Raw genomic sequence first — 22514 nt, forward strand, 5'->3', positions numbered from 1 at the left:
ATTTAGTCAAAAGGGGGAAAAATATCTAGTCTATCAGAAAAAAAAGTGTTGGAATAAAGTTGGCTGTAGACTTAGTATAAATGAGTTTTTATTCGTGGCTTAAATCTTAGAATAGTTGCAACTAAATAATTTCTGCCTGGACTACTCCATTTTACAGTTGGGCATGTTTTACCCAGATAAGTCATACCTTTTCATCCCTTTCCAATTTTTTTCTTCATTATTAACTCTAGGTTGCATGTGATGTACATGAAAACAAACGCGAAGTTCTAGTTAGTTTTTTGAAGAGCCTTGTTATTTGAAATATCTTTCTTTAAATGGTATATGTAACCAATTCTGTTGATAGTGAGCCCAAATTCAAGTCCTGTTGAAAATATAATAACCAAATAAATTGTGAAAGTATGCAGATACTCAAAAGTTGGCATTTAAATACATCTGTGAACTTCTCACATAATATGTTGGTAAGAGAAATGTATAATTTGCCTCAGATTGCCAAATGCAAGTCAACTCAGAATCAACTGATTGCTATAAATCACCCTGAATAAATCTTCATTTTAATTATTGTGTTGTAAACCTAGAAGAAATTTTAGTCTCTTGTTTGTGTTTTTGGAAACCCTGGTGGCGTAGTGGTTAAGTGCTATGGCTGCTACGCAAAAGGTCAGCACTTCGTATCCGCCAGGCGCTCCTTGGAAACTCTATTGGGCAGTTCTACTCCGTCCTATAGGGTCGCTGTGAGTCGGAATTGACTCGATGGCAGTGGGTTTTTTTGGGTTTTTTGTTTGTGTTTTAAGTATTATGTATTACAAGAGGTTATGTATTATGCTGTTAGTTAGAACTTCAGCCACCCATATCCAAAAGTTGAGAATCTGTGATAGGAAAATATATTTAACTTTTTCTGATCTTCTCACCATTCCCATCTGTTGTTTGTTCTGGAGTGGAGATGCGGTCCGAGTGGCCACTGTCCCTTGTATTGCCAAGTTACCTACTTGAGTCCACTTTCTGCAAAGCTGGGCCGTACCTTAACCTTCTGAGTTTTACCTCTAGGTTGCAGAATTCCAAGTGAAGAGATAGGAAAGCTGTTAGTGGTTTCTAGAAAAAAATACATATTGCTCTTTGAAAAGTAATACGAGTTTTTATGTGCCCTGAAGGCTCAGGTAAGAAGACTATAAAAAACCCAAGAGATTTCTATTATTCTTACAGATGCCATTAAATGAAATCAGCTTTAAGCTGTGCTCCTGGTCTTCCGTTTCCTAGAAAGTTTGAAAATCTGTTAAATGGGTAACCTGGTGCTAACAGCCTGATTTTCATTCATGTGAGTTAAGATTACAAATTTCTTAGTTATATTGATTTTATTAAATTAAATTCAGAAAAGCTAATATGTGCCATTTGCATCTGAGAGAGAAGAGCATTTTCTTTGCCTTGCACTTAAGAAGTAATTTGTATTCTTCACCATCTGGGCACATCCAAACCAGCCTTCACTTAAAATCTCAGTTGTCTTATTCCCTTTTTTTGAGGGGTTCATCATTGTTTTTCTTCACTGGTTACAAAGATAATTCCCAAAAGAGACTGCATAACATTATTGATATTTTATGCAGTAAATGGGAATTAAGAACATGTTTCTTGTTGTTTATGGTATTGTGCGAAATGAGTTCATTTTGCTTCCATAAGGGAGTTCCATCATCAAGAATGGCAGAACTTGGGTCTTAATGAGAGATTGATCACTCTGTCCTTATTTTATTGGGCATAAAATTTCCCAGGAGAACTGAATTAAATTAAAGATGGTGATCCTCATCTTAATAGTTGGGGATGGAGTCCAGATACCTGGACACCTAGACGTTTCTGAATGTGAGAACTGCACAGACCAGGCTAAGAAAATCTTTCTAGGGTCTCCAAATGCCATTTGGAAATGTGTTTAGGGGAAAAAAACAGCATTATCTTACCGTGTTTTGGTATTAAAATAAATGGCTCTTCCTTTAATTCTTTCATTTCAGACTTATTCTAATTCAGCTTGAGTCAAGATCAAATCTCATTTTGTTTCTGTCTCTGAAAATTAACATAGACCACTGTCTTAGTCATCTAGTGCCGCCATAACAGAAATACCACAAGCGGATGGCCTTAACAAGAGAAATTCATTTTCTCACAGTCTGGTAGGCAGTGGCATTTTTAGTAGGTTACAAGTCCAAATTCAGGGTGTTGGCTCCAGAGAAAGGCTTTCTCTCTCTGTTGGCTCTGGAAGAAGGTCCTTGTCCTCAGTCTTCCCCTGGTCGAGGAGCTTCTCAGGCACAGAGACCCCATGTCCAAAGGACACACTCTGCTCCTGATGCTGCTTTCTTGGTGGTATGATGTCCCCAACTCTCAGCTTGCTTACCCTTTCCTTTTCTCTCTTGAAAGATAAAAGGTGGTGCAGGCCACACCCCAGGGAAACTCTCTTTACCTTGGATCAGGGAGGTGACCTGAGTAAACGTGGTGTTACAATCCCACCCTAATCCTTTTTAACATAAAATTACAGTCACAAAATTAAGGACAGCCACAGAATACTGGGAGTCATGGCCCAGCCAAATTGATACATACTTTGGGGGTAACACAGTTCAATCCATTACAGCCACAGACTCCTCTGTTCTGTCCAAGAAGCCACTGAAATGACGGCCGAGGTGGGGTTAATATCAGGCAGGGAGCATGAAAGGCCTTAATGATAGCTGTGACTATATCCAGAAACAATATGGCAGAAGAGCAGGAGGTTGGAAGCACCACTGAAGCAGGCGACCAGGCCAGTTTATTTAGAATTAGGGCTTTGGGACCAGCCTTCAATCTGAGAGGCAACAAAAAATCACAATCTCTTTACTTCGTTGTTGCAACTGAAAACCCAGGAAAATGTCTTTAACCTAAAATGCTAAGGTTCTTTCAGCTATGCCTGAGTCTATATTCACACTGGTTGCTTTCAGTAGTAACAAAAGAAGATGGAAGTTTTGCACAGTGCATTTATAAAATCCAAATTGACAATTTGTTTAAAAACTGTTATTTGAACCAGATTCAGGGCCTAGAATATGCCTGTGTGAGGGATGTGAGTACACATAAAATAATGACTGCATGGCTTTTATCAAAGGTATTTCATTGCCTCTAATGTTTTCTGAAGCAGAAATATAAAAGACAAAATCCATTATTCATGCCTTTTTCATATTCATTTAGATACGACTGTATAATGAAAATTGGTCTGCCATGGGCATAACTCTGAGCCCCTGAGTAATAAATGTTTTCTAGGATCTTGAGATTTATGTGTGGAAATCATGTTCGCAAAGCAAACTTGGTCTGAAAAGCAAGGCTCTTGTTTTTAAAGAAGCACTGCAATGTTGCCAAGAGCATTGTGGTGTTCACTGACATTTGTTTCAGATATGAATTAGGAAACTCAATTACAAAATGGTCCAAATCCTCATAGGTGTTTGAATCAATTTGTATTTATTCATTTTTAAATTAAATAGAGAAAATCTCTTACTCTCATTCAATGAGTCAAGATTAATCATTCTGGGCCAAACAATGGGAAATGTGGAGAGTATTGTTCTGGTGAGGTACTCAGCCGTTTAGGCTTTAAAATCTATGTATTAAGCAAGGACAAATATGCATTCATTTCACTGTTGAAATAGGTGCTGTATGTTTTCATTTAATTATTTAGGAAAGAGTTTAAAGTATTGGTAGATAGGCTAGCTCCTTTTTAATTGATCCATTGTCTTGAAATTCCTATTGTCTGGTAGAACACTATACTCCTGGTGATGAAACCTAATAAATTTCTGCTAATAAACTGGAGAGAACAGAATTCATCTTCCAGTGGGAGACATGGTCAGTACAATTTTTATTGTATGCCTGAGGCATTTTGGTATTTCCAAATTTAATTATTTAGCAAAATTCTAGATACTATGGAAACATCAGAGAAAATTAGGAAAAGTAAGTAAAACTGGTGACTTGAGCCTGTGCATAATCAATCATTAAACTCGGTGCATGCTCATCCTTTCTCTTCTGCCACTGAGCTGAGAACTAGGTGTAAATCTGGTTCTGGAGGAAGGGGTTCAGTGGTAGGTCAACAGGTGGTGGGAGTTTGTAACACAGCTCTGCTGCGGGCAGTTAGAATTAATTGATGCAATCCAGGTGATTCTTCCGACAGTGGTACCACCATCAATACCACATGGTTACTTTGGAAACTAAACCCAGATGTTAATTGAAATATTAAGATTTCATTTTTGAAATTATCTGATCTTATTTTTTTATTTAGGATTATGCATTATTTATTCTTGAAATAAGTCAATGTGTGTAATTATCAATTAATGTTAGGTGCTTTCCAAGAAGGAAAAGCACCTCCTAAACATGTTCACCAGAGTAGGCCCAAACCAAACCAAAAACCCAAACTCGTTGCCTTGGAGTCGATTCTGACTCATAGCGACCCTAAAGGACAGAGTAGAACTGCACCATAGGGTTTGCAAGGAGCACCTCGCGGATTCAAACTGCCGGCCTTCTGGTTAGCAGTTGTAGCTCTTAACCACTATGCCACCAGGGTTTCCGAAGTGGGCCCAGAACCATATAAACAATTGAAGTTCACTTTTTAAACCCATAACTGTAGTAATATCAACAGCCCCCCCTTTCTGTTTTTCTGTCTTTCTCTTATTCTAATTGACACTGATATGAAATTGGTAGATTAAAGACTTCAAATGCCATTTTAGTCATGAGAACTACCAAGCCAGGGATTATAGATTTGACAGCTTAAAAATAACTTGATCCAATCTCTTAACTATACAGATGAGGAAGTTGACACCCTTACCAAAAATTTAAAAAACTCAGAAGGAGCCTAGATTACAAACTGACTCTTGCAGTATACACTCAAGAAATGTCCATTGTGCTAAATAAGGCACTTAGACATTCTTCAGGAGTCTAGCTGTGTCAATAGAACTCTGGTTTTACTTTCCCGAGCTTTTATTTTAAAGTAGAAACTGCGTTAACCACTGATCAGTGAACATGCTTCAGACAAACCAGATAAAAATAATTGTTTAATTGAACTGAACTGAAGAATAGAAATTAGAGGCAGAGATCTCTCTGAATTGTGGAAAAGGTGACTATAGGGCCAGGACAGGAAAATGGGTCCAGAGAAATTTCCTCTTTTACCAAGTGGCTCAGAGCCAGGCAGAATCTGTGAGAGCTAGATGGTTGCAGAAGAAAACCATAAGACAGCTCAAAGAAATTGGAAATATCACTAGGGCTGCCCCCTCTTGAGTAAAAGATTAAGTAGAATCTGGAAGGAACGGAGGACTCTACCTGACCTGGTTGTCAGTGTCAGTTTAAATTAGAATTAAAGTATCTCAGCTAAACATCCGCCACCCTTAGGACAGTTGCCAGACTGATTCTCAAAACAAATGTTAAGAATAGTCCCAATGGAACATCCAAGAGGGATTTTGTGAAGGCATCTATAAGAATAAAAATTAGCCCTGCTTCGTTATGATTATGACCAGGAGTACTATGTGTTGTTAAATGCCTTCCAGTCAGCTCTGACTCATAGCAACCATGTGTATAACAAAATGTTGCCTAGCCCTGCTACCTCTTAGAGAGTGCTTAAAAGTGCTTTGTAGCTATGCCAATGTCATAAGTAAAATTAAAGCCCCAGAAATATTCTTGTTCTAGACACCTTAACCTTCCAATAATCTGTGAGTATGTATGTTATATAAAATAGCTGTATATATATATATATATATATATATATATATATATATAACCCATTACCGTCGAGTCAATTCCGACTGAAAGCAACCCTATAGGACAGAGTAGAACTGCCCCACAGGGTTTCCAAGGAGCACCTGGTGGGTTTGGGTAACAGCTGGCCTTTTGGGTAACAGCTATAGCACTTCACGACTACACCACCAGGGTTTCCTGAATAGCTACATGCCAGTGATTAAGTAATGATTTCTTTCTACTCAACAAAGTTACGGTATCTTTTTTAAGAATGGTAATAGATAGAAGGAAGCTAGTAAAAAAATAAATAAATAAATAGAATCTATAAAGTTTCCACTCTAACCTCTACTACTCTCTCTCACACTATTCTAGGTACACTGGTTTTACAATTCCTTGAACATGTCAGGATAGAAAGAAGATAACGATAAAGCCTTTGCCTTGTTTGTTTTCTCTGCCTGGCACATTCTCTTCCTATATTTCTGTATGGCTAACTCACCTTTCTTCTTTAAGTCACCTGTTTAAAAAAGTCTACCCTGAGCCTGATATGTAATACTGCAACCCATTCCCCCACCAATCAGTACTCTCTCACTCCCCTTGCTATGCTTACTCTTTTTTTTCTATAGCACTTCTCTATTTTTTAAATTTTTATTTATTTTGTTGTTGGTGAGAGTATACGTGGTAAAACATACACCAGTTCAGCAGTTTCTACATGCAGAATTCAGTGACATTGATTACATTCGTCGAGTTGTGCAATCGTTCTCACCCCCCTTTTCTGAGTTGTTCCTCCCCCATTAACATAAACTCACTGCCCACTACAGTTTCCTATTTTTCCAGTTGCTGTTGTCAATTTGATCCCATGTAGATGGATCTTGAAAGAGCACAATGCTCAAGACAGACATTCTTTACTACCCACCCACCAGTCAGTAGTTTCAGGGGTTCTTCCAGCCTCCATGGCTCCAGAAAATCTGGATTCTAGGAGAATTTGAAATTATGTTCTGCATTTCCTCCCTTTTGATGAGGATTCTTCTATGGAATCTTTGAACAAAATGTTCAGTAATGCTAGCTGGGCACCATCCAGTTCTTTTGGTCTCATGGCAAAGGAGGCAGTTGTTCATGGAGGCAGTTAATCACACATTCTACCTCCTCTTCCTATTCCTGACTCTCTTCCTTCCTCTGTTGAACAGAGACCAATTGTGGATGGCCACTTGCAAGTTTTTAAGACCCAAGCACTATGCAGTGAACTATGAAGTAGAGCAGAAGCACTAAATACATTATTAGGCTAATTAACTGGGATATCCCAGGAAACCATGACCCTAACCACCAAACCAAGGAACCAAATGCCATGAGGTGTTTGTACATAAGCAGCCTCAAAAGCTACTCTTTTTTTTTTTTTGTCATTGTTGTGAGTACATCTATCACAGAAGTTTTGCCAACTCAGTTTTTTATAGGTTTTTTTTTTTTTTTATTGACAACAATTACAATACTTGGCTGTGATTGTTAAAGTGATTTTTCCATCACCTTGCAACATAGAGATCATTTACTTATTATATTTATTGTTTATTGTCCCAATTAGAATACATAACAAAGGCAGAAATCTTGGTCTGCTGTTAGGTGCCATACAATCACTTCTGACTCCTAAAGATCTCAAGCACAACAGAATGAAACACTGCCTGGTTCCGTACCATCCTCAAACAATCATCGCTGTATTTGAGCCCATCGTTCCAGCCACTGTGTCAATCCATCATGTTGAGGGTCTTCCCCTTTTTGCTCACCCTGTGCTTTACCAAGCATAATGTCCTTCTCTGGGGACTGGTCACTCCTGATAACATATCCAAAGTAAGAGAAACAAAATTTTACTATCCTCACTTCTAAGGAACATTCTGGCTGTACTTCTTCTAAGACAAATTTCTTCATTTTTCTGGCAGTCCATGGTATATTCAGTATTCTTTGCCAACACCATAGTTCAAATACATGTACTCTTCTTTGACCTTCTTATTCATTGTCCAGCTTTCACTTGCATATGAGACAGTAGACAATACCATGGCTTGGGTCAGGTGCACCTTAGTCGTCAAGGTAACATCTTTGTTTTTTTTTTTTAACACTTTAAAGAGGTCTCTTGCAGCCTATTTGCCCAATGGAATACGTTCTTTGATTTCTTGACTGCTGCTTCCATGGGCATTGATTGTGGATCCAAGTAAAGTGAAATATTTAAACCCATAGTAGTTCTGAGTAAGTATTGGTTGAATGGCTGAATGGATGAATAGAAATGTTGGGATATTGCTAAACCCTAATATGGCTATGTTTTTTCCTTCCCTAAGGACTTTGGCGCTATGTTCCTGCACCATCTTGTAGCTATTGTCTTGATTACCTTTTCATATGTCAACAATATGACCCGAGCAGGGACCCTGATCCTTTGTCTTCATGATTCGTCTGATGCTCTTCTAGAGGTAAGAGTTTTGCCTTTAAGAGTACAAAATCCAAATTCAGGAAGCCCCCAGGATCACCATTTATTCCATGCGATGCTAGATAGTTATTGGGAAGATGGTAAATGACTACTTTTGACACTGCCGTGTTTCTTTTTGGGTTAAATTGATGAAAATGAGACTTTTAGTTAGTATATAAACTTCTATAGAAAAAAAGTGTTCATTATGTTAACATTCTTTATTAATAAACAATGAAACCTTTTACTCTTCCATGGTTAAGCAGTGAATGATTTACAGCAGAAAAGTCATTATCTGAATAGGTATTGTTTCTGTTTTGTAAGTTTCACTGATATATCTGGAGGGTGTATATGACTCATTTTAGTTATTAAGAGGAGCTATATATCCCGATGACATTAACTAGTGGGTATAGTTTTCATTGCATATGTACACATATATATATATATATTCCTAGTATTTTTACAGTGAAAAATCTGTACAAATTTCAAATTATATGTAAAAGCTGTGTTTTCTGTACATATAAGTAATAAAGACTGTGAAAATATCAGTTGCAATTTGGTTAACTTTCTTAACCATTATCATTTAGAATTTTTAAAGTGGTAAAAAAAGAAAAATGTTCTAGCCTATTTCAAAACATAAATCCCAAGGACAGTTTGATGCATTTACTCTTAATTATGGCTCCTGTGAAGAATCACACTCAATAATGTCGTATAATTAAATAAAAGTCTTTCACTTTACACTAAGAAATTTATACACCTGGCCAAAATCAACTCATAAATATATAAATTCCATGTAGAAATAGGCCTTACAATCTGTTTTCTAATTTATTTAATTCTGTTGGCCCTCAGCTTTGTCATCTTTGAAGCATTTACTGTTACTGTAAATATAGAAGTGTTCTCAACTAATGATTTGTTATTGTAATATAAGCAGAAATTCCGTGTCATAAATTCAGTCTACTATAAAAGCGGTTAGTCAAGGTTTGAGGTATATTTAGCAATATTAAAAACTGTGGTCCCTTTTTTTTTTTTTTTATGGTCCCTTTAATTCCATAAAACAGAAAAAATAGCCCTAATAGGCTACTAAGTCAGAAGATAGTTTGGGACTATGGTTTTTTTATGTGATTCAAGCTAAACTCTACTTAGCTTTTTTTTTTTTTTTTGAAGAAAGAGAAAAATAATTGGTATAGAGATAACACCCTGAAAATCAGTTACCATTTAGGTAAATCCTAAATATCCTTGGAAGTAAAAATTTATACAGCAACCTACAATTTTGAAATCAATCTTTAAAATCCGCCAACTTTATAGAAATAGAACTACCATACGATCCAGCAATCCCACTCCTTGGAATATATCCTAGAGAAATAAGAGCCTTTACACGAACAGATATATGCACATCCATGTTTATTGCAGCACTGTTTACAATAGCAAAAACATGGAAGCAACCAAGGTGCCCATCAATGGATGAATGGATAAATAAATTATGGACTATTCACACAATGGAATACTACGTATCAATAAAGAGCAATGATGAATCTGTGAAACATTTCATAATATGGAGGAACCTGGAAGGCATTATGCTGAGTGAAATTAGTCAGTTGCAAAAGGACAAATATTGTATAAGACCACTGTTATAAGAACTTGAGAAATAGTTTAAACTGAGAAGAAAGCATTCTTTTGTGGTTATGGGGCGGGGACGGAGGGTGGGAGATGGGTATTCACTAATTAGACAGTAGATAAGAACTACTTTAGGTGAAGGGAAAGACAGCACACAATACAGGGGAGGGTCAGCACAAGTGGACTAAACCAAAAGCAAAGAAGTTTCCTGAATAAACTGAATGCTTCAAAGGCCAGCGTAGCTGGGGCAGAGGGTCTGGGGACCATGGTTTCAGGGGACATCTAAGTCAATTGGCATAATAAAATGTATTAAGAAAACATTCTGCATCCCACTTTGAAGAGTGGAGTCTGGGGTCTTAAACGCTAGCAAGCAGCCATCTAAGATGCGTCATTTGGTCTCAACCCACCTGGATCAAAGAAGAATGAAGAACACCAAGGACATAAGGTGATTATGAGCCCAAGAGACAGAAAGGGCTACATGAACCAGTGACTACATCATCCTGAGACCAGAAGAACTAGATGATGCCTGGCTACAACCGATGACTGCCCTGACGGGGAACACAACAGAGAACCCCTGATGGAGCAGAAGAGCAGTGGGATGCAGAACCCAAATTCTCGTAAGACCAGACTTAACAGTCTGACTGAGACTAGAAGGACCCCGCTGGTCATGGCCCCCAGACCTTCTGTTGCCCCAGGACAGGAACCATTCCCGAAGCCAACTCTGCAGACATGGATTAGACTGGACAATGGGTTGGAGAGGGATGCTGGTGAGGAATGAGCTTCTTGGATCAGGTGGACACTTGAGACTATGTTGGCATCTCCTGCCTGGAGGGGAGATGAGAGGGTGGAGGGGGTTAGAAGCTAGTGAAAAGGACACGAAAAGAGAGAGTGGAGGGAGAGAGCAGACTGTCTCATTAGGGGGAGAGTAATTGGGAGTGTGTAGCAAGGTGTATATGGGTTTTTGTGTGAGAGACTGACTTGATTTGTAAACTTTCACTTAAAGCACAATAAAAATTATTAAAAAAAAAAAATGCCAACTTTGACATCTGTGATGGAAGTGGTTAGCATGAGGCTTGGCAGAGCCATGTATTCAGAAAATGTTGGTTGAATTGTTATCCACCACTTTTTTCCAGAGAAGAAAAATAATCCCAGAAATCTCAGTCATGTGGTTTAAAAACAAATGTTCTTCACTTAAATTCTCTGACATTATAAATAATGTTTGAGAGTATCTAGTTAATGAAATATGTAAACTGTCAACTCTTTGAAGGTGGAATCTGATGCCTAGTCATCTCTGAAACATTGATGTTTATTGCTTGCTTATTGAATACTTGTGAATTAATGTCAAATGGAAACTACATACTTTACTTAGGCTAGAAAGAGACAGAAGGTACTTTTTCTCTTTTTTAAATAATTTGTGGTATTACACCCAAAGTATTCGTTAAATTAAAACTTAATATTCTTGGTTAATAGATATTTCCCCATAGGGATACATTTCTCTAAGAGCTTGGTGTTTCGCTTAAAGCAGTAAACTTATAGCTTCTGAACATACTGTCAACAATCCGTTCAACTTGACTTAGAAAAGCAACTTATTCATTGGAAATCCCGTTTTTCAACAACATAAACAGTGACTATACACGTGGACCTCGCTAAATGAAATACACAGTAATGAAATCCACCTCATCTGTGGAAAGACACAATGGAAAAGCTCAATATCATCAGTCGGAAGAAGGCCACGGACCAACTGCAGAACAGACCATCAATTGCATATATGCAAGTTCAGGTTGAAGCTGACAAAAATTAAGACAAGTCCACAATAGCCAAAGTACGACTTTGAGCATATCCCACCTGAATTTAGAGACCATCTAAAGAATAGGTTTGACACATTGAACACTAATGACCAAAGACTAGACAACCTGTGGGATGACATCATGCATGAAGAAAGCAAAAGGTCATTAAAAAGACAGAAAAGAAGGAAAAGACCAAAACGGATGTCAGAAGAGACTCTGAAACTTGCTTTTGAACATGGACTAGCTAAAGCAAATAGAAGAAATGATGAAGTAGAAGAGCTGAACAGAAGGTTTCAAAGAGTGACTCAAGAAGACAAAGTATTATAATGAAATGTGCAAAGACCTGGAATTAGAAAACCAAAAGGGAAGAACACACTCAGCATTTCTCAAGCTGAATGAACTGAAGAAAATATTCAAGCCTGGAATTGCAATACCGAAGGATTCTGTGGGCAAAATTGTATAGGAGCCCTGGTGGCACAGTGGTTAAGAGCTTGCCTGCTAACCAAAAGTCAGCAGTTCTAATCCACTTGCTGCTCCTTGGAAACCCTGTGGGACAGTTCTACTCTGTCCTATAGGGTCGCTATAAGTCAAAATTGACTCAGCGGCACCTAACAACAATAATAACAATGGACAAAATATTGAATGACACAGGAAGCATCAAAAGAAGATGGAAAGAAACACAGAGTCACTGTACCAAAAAGAATTGGTTGACATTCAATCCAGAAGGAGGTTTCATATGATCAAGAACCAATGGTACTGAAAGACAAAGTCCAAGCTGCACTGAAGGCATTGGCAAAAGACTAGGCTCCAGGAATTGACAGAATACCAATTGAGATGTTTCAGCAGACATGCAGTGCTAGAAATGCTCATTCATCTATGCCAGGGAATTTGGAAGACAGCTAACTACCTGACCAATGAACTAGAAGAGGTCCTTATTTGTGCTCATTCTAAAGAAAGGTGATCCAGCAGAATGCAGGAATTTATTGAACAATATCATTAATATCACAGGCAAGTACAATTTTGCTGAAGATAATTCAAAAATGGTTGCAGCAGTACATCAACAGAAAACTGTCAGAAGATCAGGGTGGATTCAGAAGAGGATGGGGAAGGAGGGATATTGCTGATGTCAGATGGATCTTGCAGATAATACCAGAAAGACATTTACCTGTGTTTTATTGACTATGCCAAGGCCTTTGACCATATGGACTATAACAAATTATGGATAACATTGCAAAGAATGGGAATTCCAGAACACTTCCTTGTGCTCATGCAGAACTTGTACATAGACCAAGAAGCAGTTGTTTGGACAGACAAGGGGATACTGTGTTGTTTAAAATCAGGAAAGATGTACATCAGGATTGTATTTTTTCACCATGATTATTCAGTCTGTAGGCTGAGGAAATAATCTGAGAAGCTGGACTACATGAAGAAGAATGAGGCATCAAGATTGGAGGAAGACTCATTAACAACCTGTGATAACTGCCATAAGCAACATCATGATAAACAGAGAAAAGATTGAAGATGTCAAAGATTTCATTTTACTTGGATCCACAGTCAACACCCATGGAAGCAGCAGTCAAGAAATCAAACAACATATTTTCAGGCAAATCTGCTACAGAAGACCTCCTTAAAGTGTTAAAAAGTAACAGTGCTACCTTGAGGACTGAGGTGTACCTGACCGAAGCCATGATATTTTTAGTCCCCTTATATGCATGTGAAAGCTGGACAATAAATAAGGAAAACCAAAGCAGAATTGATGCCTTTGAATTATGATGTTCATGAAGAATAGTGAATATACCATGGAGTGCCAGAAGAACAAACACATCTGTCTTGGAAAAAGTACAGCCAGACTGCTCCTTAGAAGTGAGGATGGCGAGACTTCATCTCATGTACTTTGGACATGTTATCAGGAGGGACCAGTCCATGGAGAAGGAAATCATGCTTGGTAAAGTAGAGGGCCAGCAAAAAGGAAGACCCTCAACACGATGGACTGACACAGTGGTGCAACAGTGGTCTCAAACGTAGCAATGATTGTGAGGATGACGAGACACTAGGCAGTGTTTCATTCTTACATATAGTCTCTATGAGTTGGAACTGACTGGATGGCACCTAACAGCAACAACAGCAATTTAACTTTCTAAGAAGTAGAAAACACTGTTTGAATTCAGAAGACACCTTCCATTTATAACCTTTTGTGTTTGTGCTGTGAATTCTACATAAAAATGTAAAAAGTGGGGATCAAACAAAATTATGTTTTCAGTCTCACCTGTTCTTACTTAGAATCATCTGTAAAATCATGTCTGCTCATCTGGATAGTAGAGTAAGATAAGCAATTTCTTCCATAGAGTAATTTATAATGTAAAATGTGGTCACTTAGATCACTATAATAAATTCTTAGAATACTTCTCACAAATACTTTGAACATTAGTGACGTTCATCCAGAAAAATGACCCATTAATGTAACTTTGAAAATTATACCTAAATGGATTAGTGGAAATAACATTATCTTAATGCTTTCTTCATTTCTATGAGAATAAGCGAGCTAAGCCAGGAACTATCTCCCCAGAGTCTACCCTGTGCCTGTTTAAAGAAAACCTATAGTTCTAAGTAGAAATAAGAAAAAATGCAGAAAGGCTACAAGTATTCTGTATAAAGTTGAGTGGCTGCAGTGTTTGGGCCTCGTTAAAGGTTTAAGGGATTATCTAGCACTCTCTATTTTGACTTAGTATGCCAAATTTCTGTTTTGGTGTCTTTAGTTTGCTAATATAATCTATAATGCAAGAGTTTATTTTTCTGTTTTCCTGAAATCAACCACATAATTGAATTTTTCAGGTTGCTGAATATTTTATTAAATCTGTGACAGTCAGTAATTCTACTTATGGCAAATGCTGCATTTCACTCGACTTATGGGTAAATTATAAATTCTATTTCATGATGCATGACATTTCAAAGTAGCAGGAAATTTTATGCATCTGGTAAATTATAACTTAGAGGGTCTTCATGCATATTCAAAGAAACTTTTCATTTATCATTTTAGCTAAATTAATATGTCACATTTCTTCCTTTCATAGGCTGCCAAAATGGCAAATTACGCCAAGTTTCAGAAAGTGTGTGATCTCCTGTTTGTTATGTTTGCCATGGTTTTTATCACCATGAGACTTGGTATATTTCCTCTCTGGTAAGTATGCCAATCTTTTTTCCAAATAGGCTTTATGAACCATATCTTTTTGAACTCCAACCAAATACTTAGCAAGAGGTTTAAAGAAAGGGGGTGAGGGACTCAAAAAACAGAAAACTTGATTTCATCTTCCAGAAAAAGTTTGCACTATTTCCTATTATTTTCCACCATATAATTGCGGAAGGGTATGGCTTTTTGTTGTTGTTGTTGTTGTTATGGCTTACATGGGTTCTGAAGCCACAGAAAGACATCTGGCATTTTAGGGACTAGTCTAGAATATGACGTAAGAACCTCAGCTACGAGGGTTTGAATTAGGAAAGGAAACATGATGCTGTGATCAGGTACATATCAGGGATCCTCCTGTATCGGGGTTCTCAAAGACTTGTTCCTGGACCAGTAGCATCAACGTCACCTGAGAAATTGTTAGAAATGCCAGTTATTGGTTCCCATCCAAGACCTACTAAATCACAAACTCTGGAGATGAGGCCAGCAATCTGTGTTTTGGTAAGTCTTCCAGGTCGTTCTGCTACATGCTGATGTTTGAGAACCACTGTCCTATATAACTCTTCCCATTAGCTATATTTACAGATAGAAGGTATAACTCAAAAATAACCCAGAAATTCTCTATGGCTCGTTACTGTCTGGATGTCTTTTCTTTTGTGGAGAGCTAAGAAAAAGATGTGACAGATTTTGATGAAGTTTGACAAACATTTCTACAGAAAAGAGGTCTGTTGTCATTAATCTTTTTCTGGAGAACTTTTACTTGAACTACAAAAATATGAATGGTGCAAACAGTTTGTGCTCAACTGCTAACCTAAAGGTTGACAGTTCCAACCCACCCTAGCAGTGCCACAGAAGGCTTGGCAATCTGCTTCCGTAAAGATTACAACCAAGAAAACTCTATGAAGTAGTTCTACTCTGTAACACATAGGGCCTCCATGAGTTGGAATCGATTTGATGGCAATGGGGTTTTTCTTTTTCTTTGATTGTTTTTTATATCACTTAAACTCTACCATTGATGACAAACTTTTTTCCATTTTTAGAAGTTTATTTAAATGGAAAATTAAGGCAATGGAAATTGGAGAAAGCAGAGAAATGGAGGGATATAATAATACCTTAACTTCCAGCCCCAACAGAAAAGTGACAATAATAAAATTGGAGTTCTTAAGTGAATAAGGTCTATCACTAGGGTTCCATTAGCAAATTACTAACACACACATAGCTTCCCCTGGAGACTTGCAGCCCTTTTGGACACTTACTTATTATAAAAATTATTTCCAGGCAACAGAAGTGTGTGTCGGCAACAGACGTTTATAAAATCTCATTACAGTTTTATATAAATGTAGGTAGGAAACGCTGAAGTAATTTTGAATATAGTACATCTGTAATAATTACAGTTATTTCAGGATTGGAGCTCTTTCAGGGTTATTAGCAGAACTAATGATGAGAATTATAGATGAAATTGAAGCAAAGTCCAGGAAGTATTTCTCTGAGGAGTAATTGAAAGTTTCCTACTTAGGATTTCTGAGAACTTGAGTTTTAAAGAAATAAGCATCACTATCAAGGACTTTGATTTGTTTTCTTCCTTTCAAGGGTTGAATTAAAATTGAGGTGGAACTCTTCTCACTTTTGACTAATGTGTAAAAGCTCTTGAGGTTTAGACAATAGTTTGTTACCTAAAACATAAAAACCAGTTGCTATAGAATTGGTTTCAAGTAATGGCGACCCCTTGTGTGTTAGAGTAGAACTGTGCTCCGTAGGATTTTTAATGGCTGATTTTAATGGTTTCTGCTACAATACCCTTTAGTGCAGCCAAGTTTATCAAAAAGCAACTTTGTGGAGAAAAATATTTTCTTGTTCATAATACAAGAAATAAGTTATGTACCTGATGCCGTTGTGGTTGTGTATCTAATGAATAAAATCCTTTTCAGATATGTCCAGCAAGTTAAGTGAGTGCTTGACTGAGCTAAGGTTTGACCCTACTTCAATTACTAAAGAATAGCAGCCATTGTTAGTATTTAAATTTTTAACTTGAATGACAATAACAAAGAGTGTTTTCAATATTTACCTTAATTTTATGAAATTACTTAGAAATTCCTTTTAGGCTAGGGAATGCTGGAATTGAAAGGGACTCCAGAGGTTACCAGCTCCAGACTCTTCTCCTACTCCCTCTGTCCAGGGAAGGAATTCCTTTATCAACTTTTCTGATAGGTGTCCATGCTATCTCTGCCTGATCAGGGGTATTGCTTAAGAACATCAATGAAAAAAGAGTTTCTTATATGAAACTGAAGCCTGGGTCCTTATAACTTCTAAACCTAGGGTTCTTAACCTGAATCAGAGCCCCACGAGACTATATGTAAAACGTGTGTATATGTGTATGTATAAATATATATTATGTGTATATGAATTATATATAACTATATTTATGTAATTTTTCCCTGGAAGGAGGGCCCATGGCTTTATCAGGTTCTCAAAGAGACCAGTGACTCCTAACCTTATCACAAAAAAAAAGAAGGGCATAGCTCTGCTACTAGAAAATAGACTAAATGTACCCAATCGCTTTTAATTGAAAACCCTTAAGAACATCAAAATTTTTAACATATGATTTGTAGGCTCTCCCTTCTTCAGACAGGCATCTTTAATTCCTTCAGCTATTCCTATTTGTTTTTCTCCCTTGTTTGTTCCTCAGAGTTTCTCTTGTCATAATGTTTCAAATACAAACTGTCTGGTACCAAGTATAAGAGAACCATAAAACAAGCTTTATTTAGAACTGGATTTATTCTAACGCAGCCCAATGTGCATTCTTTTTTTTTTTTTCATTTTTGTTGTGCTTTAAGTGAAAGTTCACAAATCAAGTCACTCTCTCACACAAAAACTTATATACACCTTGCTACATACTCCCAATTGCTCTCCCCCTAATGAGACAGCCCGCTCCCTCCCCCAGTCTCTCTTTTTGTGTCCATTTTGTCAGCTTCTGACCCCCTCTGCCCTCTCATCTCCCCTCCAGGCAGGAGATGTCAACATAGTCTCACGTGTCCACCTGATCCAAGAAGTTCACTCCTTACCAGCATTCCTCTCCATCCTATTGTCCAGTCCAATCCCTGTCTGAAGAGTTGGCTTTGGGAATGGTTCCTGTCCTGGGCTAACAGAAGGTCTGGGGACCATGACCACCAGGGTCCTTCTAGTCTCAGTCAGACCATTAAGTCTGGTCTTTTTATGAGAATTTGGGGTCTGTATCCCACTGCTCTCCTGCTCCCTCAGGGGTTCTCTGTTGTGTTCCCCGTCAGGGCAGTCATCGGTTGTAGCCGGGCACCATCTAGTTCTTCTGGTCTCAGGCTGATGCAGTCTTTGGTTCATGTGGCCCTTTCTGTCTCTTGGCCTCATAATTAGCTTGTGTCCTTGGTGTTCTTCATTTTCCTTTGGTCCCGGTGGGTTGAGACCAATTGATGCATCTTAGATGGCTGCTTGCTAGCATTTAAGACCCCAGACGCCACTCTCCAAAGTGGGAGTTCATTTGTTTTTTAAGCAGCTTTCACATTGCACTGGTGGTATCTGATACACAAGGGCGTTGTTGCCAGACTAGATCCCTTCATCCTGAATTTATTTTTATTTCTAATTATGATTCATTTTTATACCTAATCACATAAACTAAATTTGTAGATTAGGCTAGATTTCATCATGCTGTTTTCAGGTATCATTCTAGCCCAACAAGGTCTTCTAAACCACACTCAAGGGATAGTACTTATCCCTTCCGTTTTATGTTACTTGCAAATATGCCTTTCATGCTTCCTCCAACTTATTGAAGAAAAATGTTGACCAAGAGGAACTGCTGGAACACTGCTAAAGAATTTATTTTGGTTGACCACAATCTCCTAACCACCGGTCTTTTTGTATGGTTTTTGTGCTCATTACAAAGCCTTATAACCGCTTTATCATTGTACCTGTTATTTCTCTGCATTTTCAAAAAGTATAACAAAGACTGTCCAAGGTCTTGTGGAAGTCAAGATTCACTCTAAGACATTCTCTGGCAACTACTAATCTACTTTCTGTCTCTATGGATCTGCATATTTTGGACATTTCATATATAGAATCATACAATATGTGGGCTTCTGGACTGACTTCTGTCACTTAACCTAATGGTTTCAAGATTCACTTAACCATGTTGTTGCATGTATCCGTATTTCATTCCTTTTTATCAGTGAATAACATTCCCTTGTCTGGATATACCACATTTTATTTATCCATTCTTCAGTTGATGGGCATTTGGGTTGTTTCCACTTTTTGGTTATCATGAATAATGCTGCTATGAACATTAGCATATGCTGTGTATAAGTTTTTTATGATTGTATGTTTTCCATTCTCTTGGGTATATACCATGTTTTCACCTTCTATGTTTGTTTGCCTACCATGCCCCCCCCACAAGAGCTATATTCATAAGCCCGCTATGCTAATTTTTTTTTTTTTTAAATAGCAACATGTAAAAAAAATTGGCATAGTGGCGTTTATGAAAATACCTCATGGGGGGAGGGCCGGGTTAACAAACACACATATAAGGCACACATTATTTGCGTAAAAATACCCTACCTAGAAGTAGAATTGCTGGGTCACGTGGCAACTCTCTGTTTAACTTTTTGAGGAGCTTCTGAACTATTTTCCAAAACTACAGCATCATTTTACATTTCCATCAGAAATTTATGAGAGGTTTAATTTTTCCACCGCCTTGACAACATTTGTTACTGTGTACCTTTTTTGTTATCTTCACCCTAATGGATGTGAAGTAGTATCTCATTGTGGTAACCCCAGTACATTGTGGTATTGATATGCATTTCCCTAATGACAGTGGTGTTGTTGTTAGCTGCTGTAGAGTCAGCCCCCACTCATGGCAACCTCATGCACAACAGAACAACATGCTGCCCAGTCCTGCGCCATCCCCATGATTAATTGCAGATTAGACCATTGTGATCCATAGGGCTTTCCTTGGCTGATTTTCAAAAGTAGATCTCTAGACCTTTCTTACTGGCTATTTGTATATCTTCTTTGAGGAAATATCTATTCAGATCCTTTGCAGTTTTTTAATTGGGCTATATGTCTTTTTATTGTTGAGTTGTAAGAGTTCTTTATATATTCTGGATACAAATCCCTTGTGAGATATATGATTTGAAAATAATTTCTCCCATTCTGCAGGATGTCCTTTCACTTTCTTGATGGCATCTTTTGAAACACAAAAATTTTTAATTTTGATGACATCTATTTTTTTTTTTTCTTTTGTCGCTTGTGCTTTTGGTGTCTTTACATAACCCGTGGTCCTATGTTTTATTCTAAGAGTTCATTTATAGTGTTAGCTATACAATTAGGGCTGTGGTGCATTTTGAGATAACTGTTGTGTATGTAGATAGGGGTCCAACTTTATTCTTTTACATGTAGATATCTGGTTGTCCCAGCACCCTTTGTTGATTGGCTATTGTTTTTATTATCATCATCTTTATCTTAATTATTATCATCATCACATAACTCCAGTGGAGCAAACTCTTGTCACTTTCCTCATTTACCACCATCTTACCAGTTTTGATTAATCTCCATCTCTTGGAATCACACTGTTTTAATTCCTGACTTGCTTTCTGGATTGATTCTTCCACCCTGTGTGGCCACACTGTATTTTATTTCTGGCTTACTCATTTCAGCCACACAGTGAGGGCTATACCAACCAGTTCCTTAAACAGAACTGTTGGAAAATAAATATTTAATTTGATTTGTGGCTTTCTGATACAATGTGTTGTGATTTTTGAGTTATATGGTCAGTAGTTATGAAGAAGTATGGCATGTAGCAGTCAATGAAATATTCATTAAAATTTGTTCAAAAAGGCAGTGAGAAATGGTTCTGTGTAGATTATATCTTTAAGTAACAGTTAAGAATTCCAGATGTTTTTTAAATTCTAAAAGATGAAGTACAGTTTTAATTGCTTAACATTTTTAGATTGTTTTCTTAAATAAAAAATATAGTAAAATGTAGTTAATTAAATGGGATACATCTACTCCTTACTTATTGACTATCTTGTGATCTGACATTTTGCATTTGCAACAGTAATCAAAAATCTACCATCTGAGTGTTTTGCACATTAACAACAAAGATATGAAAGTAATGAACGCCAAGGTGCAAGCGAGAGTAACGCTGGTTGTGATGGTTAAGGTTATGTGTCACCTTGGCTCGGCTGTGATTCTCAGTAGTTTTACAGTTATGTAATAATATAATCTGGCAGTTTTGTAGTGTTGTAGTCATCCTCCACTTTGTGATCTGATATGGTCATCCTCCATTTTCACATAACAACCTGGTCTTTGGAACTTAACCATGTCGATAAATGAGGAGTGGGTGTACTCTGTTCACTGTAAATTTACTGCCTAGTAATGAATGCTAATCAAATAAGGAAATACTTGTGATTATTCCTCAAAATAACCTCCAAGGAATGTCCTGAGTCACTTATATTCCAAATCGGTCCCCTGCCTTTTGCACTCATCATGCTCTGCAAACACAATTGGTGGTAAGAATGTTAACCTGAAGGAATGCAAAATTATGAGCCATCGAAGTAAAATAACTTTCAGTGACTTCATTATTATGTGTTTTGACTAATAATAAATAAATGAAACAAAATAAGGAAGACTTTCTAGTTTTTAAGTTAATTAGAGCATTTTCAGTAATGAAGATTTTCATCTACCAGATTTTCCTTCTTTCTCTCCCATGGAAATGTAAGGGTGTTTTATCTCTTTTCTACTACTAAAGGGGAAACACCATGATAAAGCAGTGAATACTTTGGGTCAATATTAAAAGACCATATGAACATGTCCTATTTAGTCAATTTAGGAGCTAATGTAAAGCACTCGAAGGAATTTTTCTTTGCATACAAGTTCCTTAAATTACCTCGTTTGCACAAAACACTACTTTATATTAGGAGCACAATTTGCAAGGTCAGCACTTTTTTAAAAGGGTCAAAACCTTTCCTATACGTTAGATCTACAATATCTTCTAGAAAGAAGTCAGGTGCTTCACAAAATAGGTTAAAACTGCCATGAAGAAGTATGGCAGAAACAGACCTTAAATGTTTTCTGTCAGTAATGAATTATTCATAGCACTTGACCCCGTTTCTCTTCCTATCCATATGACTACATTTACTTCAACTTGGGTCTTCCCCAGCCCATTTAAAACTTAATTAGATGTTTGAGTCCTCTATCAGTAGTAATGACATGGTATTTTCCTAAAGTGGTGGTTATAGTGATATTGTTTAATATTCATTTACTTGCCACTCTTCACTCAAGAGTTCCAACAGGACTCATTCACTGTTTGTATGCCCAGCACCTTATACAATACCTGGTGTGCAGTGAGTTTGCTGAAATAATGTACAGTAGATCTCTATGATTTATTAATACATCTTAACTCAGAGTTCATTTTCATGAAGGTGTTTCCTCTGACAGGCCGTTTACGTATTACAATCTAATAGGGTATCACCCCCTTTATTTTCTTCCTCCCCAAATTGGGGGAACGTATTTCAAATGCTAAAATAATGTTTATTTTAATGTTCTGTTATCCTGAGCCCACGTATCCTAAGGCTCCTACCTTGATATGCCCACCCCAACGTTCTATCCCTCACAGCTACGTTTGGAACTTTCTCTCTTTTAGGCATCGAGTGAATAGGACTGGTCTTTGGGTGGCCTACACTGAACATGCTGTCTTAGGCTGGGTTCTCTAGAGAATCAAAACCAGTAAAGCGTATAAATATATATAGAGAGAGGTTTATATCAA

At 37.4% G+C, this 22514-nt stretch overlaps 1 protein-coding gene across 2 annotated transcripts in view; it reads left to right on the forward strand.

The window, feature by feature from the left end:
• The window catches only part of CERS6 (ceramide synthase 6), a 324976-nt gene that overhangs the window by 259445 nt on the left and 43017 nt on the right, over window positions 1-22514 (forward strand). For both annotated transcript variants that reach the window (XM_049887369.1, XM_049887370.1), the window contains exons 7-8: window positions 8022-8150; window positions 14616-14722. In XM_049887369.1, the coding sequence (XP_049743326.1) occupies window positions 8022-8150; window positions 14616-14722 (236 nt within the window). The remainder of the gene's footprint in view (window positions 1-8021; window positions 8151-14615; window positions 14723-22514) is intronic.

Source organism: Elephas maximus, chromosome 6 (genome assembly GCF_024166365.1).
Source record: "Elephas maximus indicus isolate mEleMax1 chromosome 6, mEleMax1 primary haplotype, whole genome shotgun sequence".
NCBI classification, from domain to species: Eukaryota; Metazoa; Chordata; class Mammalia; order Proboscidea; family Elephantidae; genus Elephas; species Elephas maximus.